We start from the raw sequence: 11,967 nt of genomic DNA, 5'->3' as shown, positions 1-11,967 counted from the left end.
TATCTGGGGAGCCTGTATGACATTGGTATTGCAATATTTTGGACAGTCTGGAGTTTTTTCAGTTCTACTTTTCCTATATTGCACCACGCCGGCATTGCATATTCAAACAGCGGTCTAATGTAGGCTATGCCTGGAAAACACGAATAGCAATTTCGGGTTTAGCTCCACCAGAGGCTGACCAACTGTAGACAGCTCTTTATATAGCGCAGGTGACGTCACACGTATGAACTCACCGACGCCCCGCCCATTGTAGTATATATATATATATATATATATATATATATATATATATATATATATATATATATACACACACACATATATATACTCCAACACAGCCGGAAATGAGCAATATTCCCTTCAAAGTATAAGGTATATATATTTTTTAACATCGTTTCATTATTATTATGCCTTTATTTTGAAAGCAATAACCAGGGGAAAACCCCCGTTTTGTATTGTGGCTGGCTTGACGCTGGTCCCCATGATCTCCAAAACAACAATAAAGTAGGAGAGAGAAAACATGGCGAGCGGAGAGGAGGCCACATACTTTGAACTTTGATGTAGCCTAGAAAGTTCGACAGCTTGTCTACCTGCCAATTTGTGTGAACTAGCTCATCTTATCTAGGCCCGTTTCACAGCAACCGTTTTGACGTGGCAGCAGGATGTAAAGCAAGCAGGTATAACCTATAACAGTAATGAGGGCCCTGGCACTGGAACTCCTAAATGGAATTGAACCATTGTGTGTGTGTGTGTGTGTGTGTGTGTGTGTGTGTGTGTGTGTGATACCTGTTTTACTTCCTGCATCAAATTGTTTGCTGTGAAATGGATCCTAGCCCCATAATGTTACGCTATGTTCTCCGTATACACTCTGGAACTAGCGTCACACAAACTTCCATAAGTCAGTTGGGGGACTCGGCTGTTCAAAACGCTCTCCTACCCGTCTCTGACGTCCGATTGCAGATGCAAAGATATAATGATGTTTATAATATCCATGTGACTCCATTGCTGACAGGTAGACGAAGGCTCAGAGCTCAAGCCTCTGCAGAACTTTCTACAATGGTGTGACCGAGTCGGCCTAGTGCTCAGCAATAAGGTCATTGTTCTCACAATTTACACAATAATCTCAGATATCCTTTTATGTATGTAGGCTATTACTTAACCCATTGATACCTGATGCAGCATTTGCGTGTATACATCCCTCATTTGTGTGTGTATCCCTTTAAGACTGCGAACCGCATTCACGCGGTTCGCGGTCTTAAAGGGATACACACACAAATGCTGCATCAGGTATCAATTTTTTAATCTGTCAAATCAACATGTATATATGTCTGCCTGAATCTGTCATTCAAAAGAGGTAGAGCCTGATATACAGTAGGTAGAGCCTGATATAGGTGAGCGAACATCATTCCTTGAGCTGGACGTGTCTCTCTCTCCCTCCCAGGTGTATGTGAGCAAAGAGGGGACAGTGGCAGAGTATGGCATGCTGGCTAAGGAGGACATAGAGGAGGGGGAGGTTCTGTTCACCATCCCCAGATCTGCTCTTCTCCACCAGGCAACAACTAAGGTCTCTGCCCTGCTGGAACAAGGTGACAACAAGCAGGGGAAGAAAAGCATGAACGGACCTATATACTGATATTTAACGAAATTGCTCACCCTAAAATCCAAAATACATATTTTCCCTCTCCCCTGAGTTGTTATTTATCCATCTAGAGATCATTTTGTGTTAGTGGCGCTCGGCCTGTGGTGCTCAATTTGCAAAAATAAAACATTTGAAAAGCTCAACAGCAATGTCTCTTTCCAGAAACTTTCCAGAAATTATGACCCGGTTACTCAAGATAATCCACGGACCTTGTTGTGAATGTGAGCAGTTTCATGTAGGAACTATTTTCTTTTGACCAAACTACACCCACTAGCTGCTAGCTAGCTAGTTCTGACATGAAACTGCAGCTAGCAGCAGCTAGCTAGTGGGTGTAGTTTGGTCCAGAATAGAAAATAGTTCCTACATGAAACTCTCTATGGAAAAATCTTTAGGGCCGATATCTACAAAACTCGGGCAACTAACACAAAACAATCTATGGATAAATAACACTACGGGGGAGAGAAAAAATATGTATTTTGGATTTTAGGGTGAGCTGTCCCTGCATTGGATGTATCATGATAAATACCATGTATGTAGTATTTCTTCCCCCAGCTACATGTGCGATTGAGGCTGATCTCACTGTCTCTACGCCTTCTCTCTCTCCCCTTCCCAGACAGGGCCTCTCTGGAGAGCTCGTCGGGCTGGGTTCCCCTGCTGCTGGCTCTGCTGTATGAGTACACGAACCCGCGGTCCCAATGGAGTCCCTACCTCTCCCTCTGGACTAACTTCAGGGCGCTGGACCAGCCCATGTTCTGGTGAGGAACAGTCTTCAATCAGTGTATACGTTTCCCAGCAAGAATGTCTACCTCCTGAATTGATTGGTTTGAAAGTAACAAAGCAAATTTACTGATGTAGATGTAAGCTATATTATGGTGTTTCTGCACTGCACTTCCCAGAGGTCAGCTGTCAATCAAACAGTGTCTCAATCAAGCAATCAATTAATTAATGAATTCCAGGCCTGTCTAACGTGTTTAGAAGAATGCTGCTGTTCTGCGCTCAGTATTTGAATTCTAGCATCCTTCACTTGATTGCTTCTTGTCACAGGTCCAGAGAGGAGAGATCCAGCCTGTTGAAGGGAACATGTGTTCCCTAGGCGGTGGACAGAGACCTGGCCAACATCCAGAGGGAATACACAGACGTGATCCTGCCCTTCATCAGCAGACACCCGGATCTCTGGAACCCCAGCACACACACCCTGGAGCTCTACACACAGCTGGTGGCCTTTGTCATGGCCTACAGGTTAGCAGGCAAGAGACCAACCGCGTTTGGGTTAGGGCTGGGCATTTTAAGTCAATTCAATATTCAACTACTCTCATCAAATTTTGATATATCATATTACTCAAGTACTTGCAAAACATACAGTATAATTAATTATCCTACTGGAAACACACAGGCGGAACTAAAGTTTGCCTACGCCAAACAGTTAATTTTGTCGGTTGACTGAAACACACAACCAGAACCAAAGTTTGGCTACTAATTTCATAGGCTATATGCCTGTAAGAACATCTCTTACCATCTCATGTTTTCACCTTTATGTCAATTGGCCAACAACAGAAAACGGCGGTCTTCAACTCCCGGTTCTGAATGAAATGACAAGTCACAGTTACAATCACAATAAGGGAATCTTCATCTTCACCTTCTCCTTTCTTATCGCTGTAGTTTCCAAGAGCCCCACGAGGAGGAGGAGGACGAGGAGGAGGAGGCGGCCCCCAACCCACCGATGATGGTTCCTATGGCCGACATGCTTAACCACGTGTCGAGTCACAACGCCAATCTGGAGTACACACCGGTGAGGGGACACGCCCACTTCGTTATAATTAGCTGCACGCACGCACAACCTCTGAGTGTCACTCGCCAAACGTCAAATCTAGTCGCCAATGGCGCTTGACGGATGTTCATTTCGGGCCCTGCTTTCTTTTAATGAGTGTCCAACTATGTCTTTCTCTCTGTCTCGTAGTCTGAGTCCCTTCTTTTTCTGACCCATATCCTCTCTTCTCTCGTTCGTTCTCTTACATCCTGTGTCTTTCTCAGGACAGTCTGAAGATGGTTTGCGTGCGCCCCATTCGAAAGGGGGACGAGGTATTTAACACCTACGGCCAGATGGCCAACTGGCAGCTGCTGCACATGTACGGCTTCAGCGAGTCGTACGCCAGCAACAGCAACGACACCGCCGACATCCCCATCACCAACCTCTATAGAGTCTGGTCCCCTCCGGGACTGTCCTACAGCAGGTCAGTGACAGTCAATACAAATACCAATGCTCTCTGTCCTTTTCACACCATATCAGCAGGCTGCAGTCTTAGGGCCTGTGTGTGTCCACCTAGCATCTTTTTCCGACGTTAAACGCTGGGAGTGCGCTGGGGAGCGCTGATCCCAGCTCACAATATACAAGGAAGCAACGTTAGTTCAGTGCGGTAGGAGCTTGATAGCTGACAGCTAGCAAGCTAACAACACAGGTAGGTAGGCTACGCTATTAAAAGCAGTAAGCACAACACTCACCAGAAATATTAAGTGTCTAGCCAATCTGCTCCCACAATTGAGCCTTTCTGTCTCTGTTGCGATAGTTTCTCCATATGATTAGTTGCCAGAAAAGCAGCACCCGACACCAGCGTCTTTCTGAAAAGTTAAATTATTCTCAGCTGGGAGCGCTGGGAGCCGGCGCACAAAAACCCGGAGCGCTTTGAAATAGACGCTGGGTGCAGCGCACTTTCTATAGACGTCCGTGTGCGCTCGCATACGCTCTCCCCCCATTAGAAACAACTGAAAAAAGATGCTGGACCTGAGGAAAAGACGCTAGGTGGACACAGGCCCTTAAAGGAGAATTCTGTTTTTTTTACAACCTGGACCTTATTTCCAGCTTTAAATATGATTTTTAAGTCACCACAAGTCAGCCTTCCTCTAAAACGTGTCCTCTCCCTCCTGCTCTCCTCCCAGGTGTTCAGTCTGATCTGGACGGGCAGCTGGTGGAGGAGAAGTGGCGGATGCTGTGCGAGACGGTGGGAGAGGACAGAGCCTTTATCTTCGGCAACCAGGGCTGCCTCACAGACACGGAGCTCCACACCACGCTTAAGGTGAGCGAATACACACAACAGTGCTGTTTACATGTATTGCCTGCATTTGTACTCAAGTACCGGTACTGAATACTGGACAAATCTCCTTAAATTGCTCTGGCATTCATTTATATTTCATGAAAAAAGCATCTCAATTGAGAGCCTTGCAGATCGCCTCGCAACGCTCTATTGATACAATTGATACATATATACATATGTATATATATATATATATATATATATACATATATATATATATACATATATATATAGATATATTGATACAATACTCTATTGATATTGATACAACGCTCTCGCTCTGCTGCAGAGACCCCAGAAAAAACCCATCTACCTCTCAAATCTGGTAAATAGATACTTCAGTGTGCTGCGTATTGTCATCGTCATCTTAACTGTGCTGCGTATTGTCATCGTCATCTTATCCAGTATCAACTATCCTGCAGTACCATGTAGAATAGGTGGCCGCTGCAGGCCACAACTCTTTATTGAGTTTGAATAAGTAATGCACACAGTAGTCACATGACCTTTGTGATATTCTTTATTGAGTTTGAATAGGTAATGCACACATTAGTCACATGACCTTTGTGATATTCTTTATTGAGTTTGAATAGGTAATGCATACAGTAGTCACATGACCTTTGTGATATTCTTTATTGAGTTTGAATAGGTAATGCACACATTAGTCACATGACCTTCAATGAACCAAGACCGAAAGAGGCCGAGGAAGCTGTCCCACAAGGTTCTGGAATGCACCATAGAAGAAGTGTCTGCTACTCCTCCAAAGAAGAAGGTGTGTTGCCGCTGAGAAAGAGACGAAGAAGAAGAGTTCCAATAGACAGTTTGGAGTAGTTTTGAAACTGTTGCTGTATTTTCACAACCTGTTCTGTCTTTGCTTTCTAGGAGTCAAAGAGAATTACCTCAGAGGTCAAGAGGGTCGTCACGGACACTCAGGTACACAAGAGTACACAAGTTGAAAATTAACCCAATAAAAAAACATGTTAGTTAGTACCCAAACAGTGTGATGCCACAATTATACACTCATAACACGATGACACCTTGCCATGGACAGGTTGCATCTGTGAAGAAACAAAAGCCTGTGCCCAGCACATCGTCTGCCCCGGTCACTGCGGTCCCGCAGCCTCCAGAGAGCAGCGATGTCCTCCTCGTGGCCGCGTCTCCCAGCCCCCCAGGCTGTAAGACCCCCAAGCAGGAGGCAGACACGGAGGACTGCAGCATCGGGGACAGACAAAACGTACCCAATGGAACACTAACTCCCAAATCTGAGGTCTGCACGTCGCATTGTTCAGTCAGTTCAATTCATAACGCTCGGTGCTTATGGTCATAACTCGTCTTATCTAAAGGGAAACAGAATCTTTCGTTGGAGGCCTTTCTTCACTCTGCATTCCTCATCTCTCTAGGTGCTCGCTCCTGGTCTCAATGACCTTGCTTCCTCCAGTTGAGAGCTACTGTATTTCCACAGGGTTTTTATCAGGATGTAATCTGGATAAAGTCATTCATCCTTAGATGACTGTAACTCTATTCTAGCATCGATCAAAAGTCTCAAACTCTCGCATCTCTCGTTTTACAATGTAAAGAAGATGCTGCGTGTCATCACCGGCTGAACAAGAATGTCTGATGTTACAAAACAAATTCCTGCTTTTTCATATTAGCAGCGCAAAAATGAGCCACAAAATACAGTTGTGCACTGGTTTTGTTGAATAGTGTAAAGACGGTAAAGACGGTAAAGACGCTTTCCACTTTGTTGCCGTCTCAGTGATGTGTTGTGTCTTGCTGCGGCCTGCAGGGGGCAGCCTGCTGTGCTGTGAGGCCTGTCCTGCTGCTTTCCACCGGGAGTGTCTGAGCATGGAGATGCCCGAGGGCAGCTGGTTCTGCAACGACTGCAAAGCTGGGAAGAAGCCTCGCATCAAGGACCTCCTGTGGGTCAAGTGGGGACGTTACAGGTAAGGAGAGAGAAATAGTCTCCCCCTGTTATTGATAGTGGTTCTCTTCTCACCAAAGGCTGATGAACATTTGACCCTGGGGTCTCTCATTGCTCAAGGTGGTGGCCCGCAGAAGTCTGTCTCACCAAAGACGTCCCAAATAACATCTTGAGGATGAAGCATGAGGTGGGAGAGTTCCCGGTGCAGTTCTTTGGCTCCAAAGACTTTGTGTGGACGTACCAGGCCAGAGTCTTCCCCTACATGGAAGGAGACACGCAGAACATAGAGAAGATGGGCAAGGGTGCTGATGCAATCTACAAGACAGGCATGTAGCCTATTAACTCATTGAGTGCCAGCCACTTTTGGAGAACGGACGCTCCCAGTGCCAGAGTTTCAGAGCGTTTTCAGTGATTTCTCGAGGCCCACAGAATATTGTGTGATATTACTATGTAAACACTGAACACGCACAAAGAACGATGAGACTCTATTCTATCATCCGCAAAAAAAAGTTTATTGATCCCATTTTCCGTTCTTTAGTTATGAGCCGGAGAAGATAGCTTGATTCATCCAAAAATAGCAATTTTTTTCTAGAAGCTGAGATAATTGGCCTTTTGTGAAATTAATCATTTCAAGCACATCACTGACTCTGAAGCTAATCTTTTCTAATGTAGTCACACCTCAAAAATAATTTCCTTCAATAAAACAGTTTAGGCCAGGGAATTTTGTTTGGCAGAATAATATTTTTAGCTACAACCAGCAGCGCTGGCCCCTGCGTGCGCTGCTGGTTGCAGCTTCTTGCTGGTTTTGATTTGCTGCTGGTGGGCATCGGATATTCTGGCTTGCGTTTGTCAATCCTGTCCTGCTGCCTGGGTCTGTCTGGGTGTTGCGTGCTGCTCTGCGTGCCCCCCCCCCCCCCCCCGCCCCGCCCCGCCCCGCCCCGCCTCGCCTCAACTGCACACTCCTCCTCCTGTCTGTGGTGGCTCTCTGCTGAGTTTGCTGTGCGCACAGTGAAGGGTGCGGACAGCCAGGCTTTTTTACAGCGTTCCGCGTGTTTGTCACCGGCAACGATGCTTCCAGTTGAGCATAATAACAACTCCACGGTGTGGATGTGCGGATTTGCTGTCGCAACCGACACGGAGCGGCTCAATTGTGGGAGCAGATTGGCTGCTGCAGGCACAGCTGCAGTAACGTGCTTCAGCATATCGATGCATATGGATGCGATGCGATTTCCGTTTCCATAACGACTTCTTCTTTGTTTTTTCCTTGCCTTTCTGTTATGTGGAGAGCACTGTCGCCACCTAAGGGTTCTGTAAAATAGGTTAGACACATCCAATAGCTATAATATTTGTACATCAGAGGCAGAAGGCTTTGATCGACGCCCCACCGTCAAAAAACGCAATTGACGAACATGTCCGTCCTTGGCACTCTACGTTACTATTTGAAATGACGAACATGTCCGTCCTTGGCACTCAATGAGTTAACTGTCTTTTTTTGCAAGTGCTCGATTGAAAATGTTATTACACATTTTTAGTTCAGTTGGCTCAAGTTATTATTTTAAATAGTTTAAGTAAACACTGTATCTGTTCTTGTAGCCCTGACTGAAGCAGCAGAGCGCTTCAAAGAGCTGCAGGCGGAGAAGGAGATGAAGCAGCTTCAGGAGGAGAGAAAGAATGACAAGAAACCTCCTCCATACAGACACATTAGGGTAACAGCGTATCAACAAAAACACACTTTGTTAGACTGACCAATAATAACGATAACATGTGACGCTTAAGAAAAAAAACTGTGCCATTGTCTCAGGTGAACCGACCAATCGGCAAGGTGCAGATCATCACGGCCGACCTGTCGGAGATCCCGCGCTGCAACTGCAAGGCGTCCGACGAGAACGCGTGCGGCGGCGACTCGGAGTGCATCAACCGCATGCTGATGTACGAGTGCCACCCTCAGGTGTGCGTGGCGGGGGAGCGCTGTCAGAACCAGGCCTTCACAAAGCGCCAGTACACCAGCGTGGAGATCTTCAGGACGTTGTCCCGTGGCTGGGGCTTACGCAGCATCTGCGACATCAAGAAGGTAGGCAGCCCGGGAGAAAGCCGAGAGAATATTTTTGATAAATGTGATATGAACTATCCACATTTTCCTCGTTCCCTTCTGTTTGACCATCTCTTCTTTGCTCGCTCGCTTCTCTCTCTCTCTCTCTCTCTCTCTCTCTCTCTCTCTCAGGGGGCCTTTGTGAACGAATATGTGGGAGAGGTGATCGATGAGGAAGAATGTCGAACCAGGATCCGACATGCTCAGGAGAACGACATCTGTAACTTCTACATGCTTACACTGGACAAGGTGAGTCTGAGTCAAACAAAACAACGTGGTGCACGCCGGGGGAGCAGCACACACCATTTGTCATTCAAATGAAATGCTCGGTGCGTGTCCTAAGCCTACACTTGTACGTTGTTATGTCAGGACCAGATCATCGATGCCGGGCCCAAGGGCAACCAGGCTCGCTTCATGAACCACTGTTGCCAGCCCAACTGTGAGACTCAGAAGTGGACTGTGAACGGGGACACCAGGGTGGGACTGTTCGCTCTGCAGGACATCGCAAAAGGTCCCAACTCGTTGTCTTTTTATTGATCATATTATTATATCATATTATATTATATTATATTATATTATATATTATATTATTGATCATTTATATTATCAGTGAGTAATATCAGAATGCAGATGATTTTTGTTATAATCTGAGTACAGTGTGGAGCTAATGCAGTACATACAACAGGTGTGGACCTGACATTCAACTACAACCTGGAGTGTCTTGGCAATGGGAAGACTGTGTGTAAATGTGGAGCGCCCAACTGCAGCGGTTTCCTGGGTGTCCGACCGACAAAGGTGAAGACTCACATTTCAACACTTTTAGCTCGGCCTGATTGTGATATTGCTGTCAGACTACACCAAATACATAAAACATTTGGGAAAATAGTAAAATTCCCCCAAACTACTGTATCTCTGAACTATCTCATTAACCAGATCACACACATTTAGGCTATTCTATGTGGTCTCCTTTTGATAACTAATGTAATATTGTTTCACTTCCATTCACTGAGCCTCCCCTGAAACTGCTTGGAGGCAACCCCCCCCTCCCCCCGGGGAGGCCCGCCTCCCACTTTGAAAACCCCTGTGTTAGACCATCTTCTGAGCGTCTTTGTCCATGTGCAGAACCAGCCGTCTGCAGAGAAGCTGAAGGAAGGCAAGAAGAAGGTCCCTGGCAAGAAGAAGACCAAGCAGGAGGTGACCAAGGAGAGGGAGGACGAGTGCTTCAGCTGCGGCGACGGGGGACAGATCGTGTCCTGCAAGAAACCCGGCTGCCCCAAGGTCTACCATGCCGACTGTCTCAACCTGGCCAAGAGACCTGCAGGCAAGTGGGGTGGAGATGCTTCATTGTATCACATGCAGTTCTGCCAAGAAGGCTTCGTACCTACTATTATATTATACTACTAAAAATCTGTGATTTTTTTTGTGTTTTTATGACCAAGAACAACACTGGCAGGTCTCTGGCACAGCTGACAGTGGTCTGTAACTGACATGAATAATGAAATCACATTTTCACAATAGAGACACTAGCTGATTAGAGTGGGGATCCAACTGAGAATAGGTCATACATCATCATGCAAAATATTGGAATAATAATACTGCTTTGCCATTTGCTTTTTTTGGCTTTAGAACAAAAAGTTTTGCAATGCTGATGTCTCACTCATACTAGCACGGACCTCCATCAATGAACAGTTGAAAAAAGGTCATCATTTTGGCGTTTCTACAGCAGAATAAAATGTAACAAAAATTGCGGTTCATTTTTCTGCCCCCACGACACATGGACACATTTTTGTATTATGATATATTGAATTTCAATATATTGTCCCATCCCTAGAAGCCAGAAATCTCAGCACCTGGCTAAACCATTGGTAATCATTAACAACCCTGGCAACCCTCTGCAGTTTATTAATGTCATTTTTATGCTATGGGACAATAAACATTGTATTTATTGCACCTTTAACCTCAAAATGACCAAATCATGTTGGCTTATCATGATCAATAAGCGTGAACTTGTGTCTCCAGGGCGATGGGAGTGTCCGTGGCACCAGTGTGACGTGTGTGCTAAAGAGGCGGCCTCGTTCTGTGAGATGTGCCCCAGCTCGTACTGTAAGGAACACCGTGAAGGCATGCTCTTCATCTCCCGGCTGGACGGCAAGCTGTCGTGCAGCGAGCACTACCCGTGCGGCGCCGACCCCCTGGAGCCGGGCGAGATCCGCGAATACGTGCCCGACGACGGGAGCCCCGGGGCCGCTGAGGCCCTGCCCCCGCCTCCCTCCCTGGTCCCCGAATCCAGAGCCGACTCTGCCGCCACCGGCCTGCCCTCCTCCCCCCCCGACGGGGAGGAGCGGGACCCTCCCCCTCGCCTCTACATCAACACAAAGACCGCTACCTCGCGTTTCTTACCCTCCAGCAGCAGGTCCTACCTTGCGGACAGAACTGAAGGGTTCTCCTCTCCTTCCTCCTTCTCCAAGGGCGAGAAGGAGGACGGCGAGGTAGAGGACGGGGATTTGGACGAGTTAGAAGTGGAGGAGGAGGAAGATGAGGATGATGAGGACGACGACGAGGACGACGAGGACGAGGACGGCGACGACATCGAGGAGATGGAAGTCGTGGTAGATGAGGAGGATGAGCAGCAGTACGGAGGTGAACTGGTGGGGGAGGAAGAGGAGGAGGATGAGGAGGGGGATGTGTATGACACTTGGGGGGACTACGTGGGGGACGACACCGAGGAGGGAGAGGTGGACGAGTGGTGGAGAGTGGAGGACGATGACAAGTGAGCCGGCTCGCCTCCCTCTTCGGACTCGGCCAATCCGCTCCCTCGAAGCCACTCTGCTCTCGACAGAAAAACTAAACGTAGGAAAAGACTATACAGTAGAGTTTGTTGGTTTGGTACCTAGTTGAGTTTGGTACTCTCCCCTCCTCTCCTCTGGTTCCCCCTCTCCCCCTCTGCTCTCCTCTCTGGTTCCCCCCCTCTCTCTCCTCCTCTCTCCCCTCTCCTCTGGTTCCCCCTCTCTCTCCTCCTCTCCCCCCTCTCTCCTCTGGTTCCCCCTCTCCCCCCTCTCTCTCCTCTGGTTCCCCCTCTGCTCTCCTCTCTCCCCTCCTCTGGTTCCCCCTCTCTCCTCTCCCCTCCTCTCCTCTGGTTCCCCCTCTCTCCTCTCCCCCTCTCTCCTCCTCTCCTCCCTCTCTCTCTGGGGGTTCCCCCCACCCACCCCCATCTGCGGTCGCCTTTTATACA

At 47.3% G+C, this 11,967-nt stretch overlaps 1 protein-coding gene and 1 pseudogene across 2 annotated transcripts; both read left to right on the top strand.

Annotated features, from left to right (window-relative positions):
- The first annotated feature begins 344 nt into the window (after positions 1 to 344).
- On the top strand, positions 345 to 5,206 carry LOC310771170 (N-lysine methyltransferase setd6-like; annotated as a pseudogene). The gene is made up of 9 exons: positions 345 to 365; positions 1,013 to 1,093; positions 1,442 to 1,586; positions 2,253 to 2,394; positions 2,684 to 2,878; positions 3,299 to 3,428; positions 3,671 to 3,866; positions 4,574 to 4,710; positions 5,018 to 5,206. The product of its transcript is annotated as an N-lysine methyltransferase setd6-like (transcript).
- A 198-nt stretch (positions 5,207 to 5,404) lies between these two features.
- On the top strand, positions 5,405 to 11,509 carry LOC310771169 (histone-lysine N-methyltransferase, H3 lysine-36 specific-like; the record flags this gene model as incomplete). Its single annotated transcript, XM_083663829.1, has 12 exons — positions 5,405 to 5,497; positions 5,608 to 5,658; positions 5,777 to 6,008; positions 6,512 to 6,668; positions 6,767 to 6,972; positions 8,240 to 8,352; positions 8,448 to 8,717; positions 8,868 to 8,984; positions 9,105 to 9,246; positions 9,421 to 9,530; positions 9,858 to 10,065; positions 10,755 to 11,509. The coding sequence occupies 12 exons, from the start codon at positions 5,405 to 5,407 to the stop codon at positions 11,507 to 11,509; spliced, it is 2,454 nt and encodes an 817-aa protein (XP_083519955.1).
- Between the last annotated feature and the right edge of the window lie 458 nt (positions 11,510 to 11,967).

This window comes from Poromitra crassiceps (genome assembly GCF_964638095.1).
Source record: "Poromitra crassiceps genome assembly, contig: HAP1_SCAFFOLD_385, whole genome shotgun sequence".
NCBI lineage: Eukaryota > Metazoa > Chordata > Actinopteri > Beryciformes > Melamphaidae > Poromitra > Poromitra crassiceps.
Note: the sequence above shows the minus strand (reverse complement) of the source record. Positions and strands in the feature narration are given on the sequence as shown.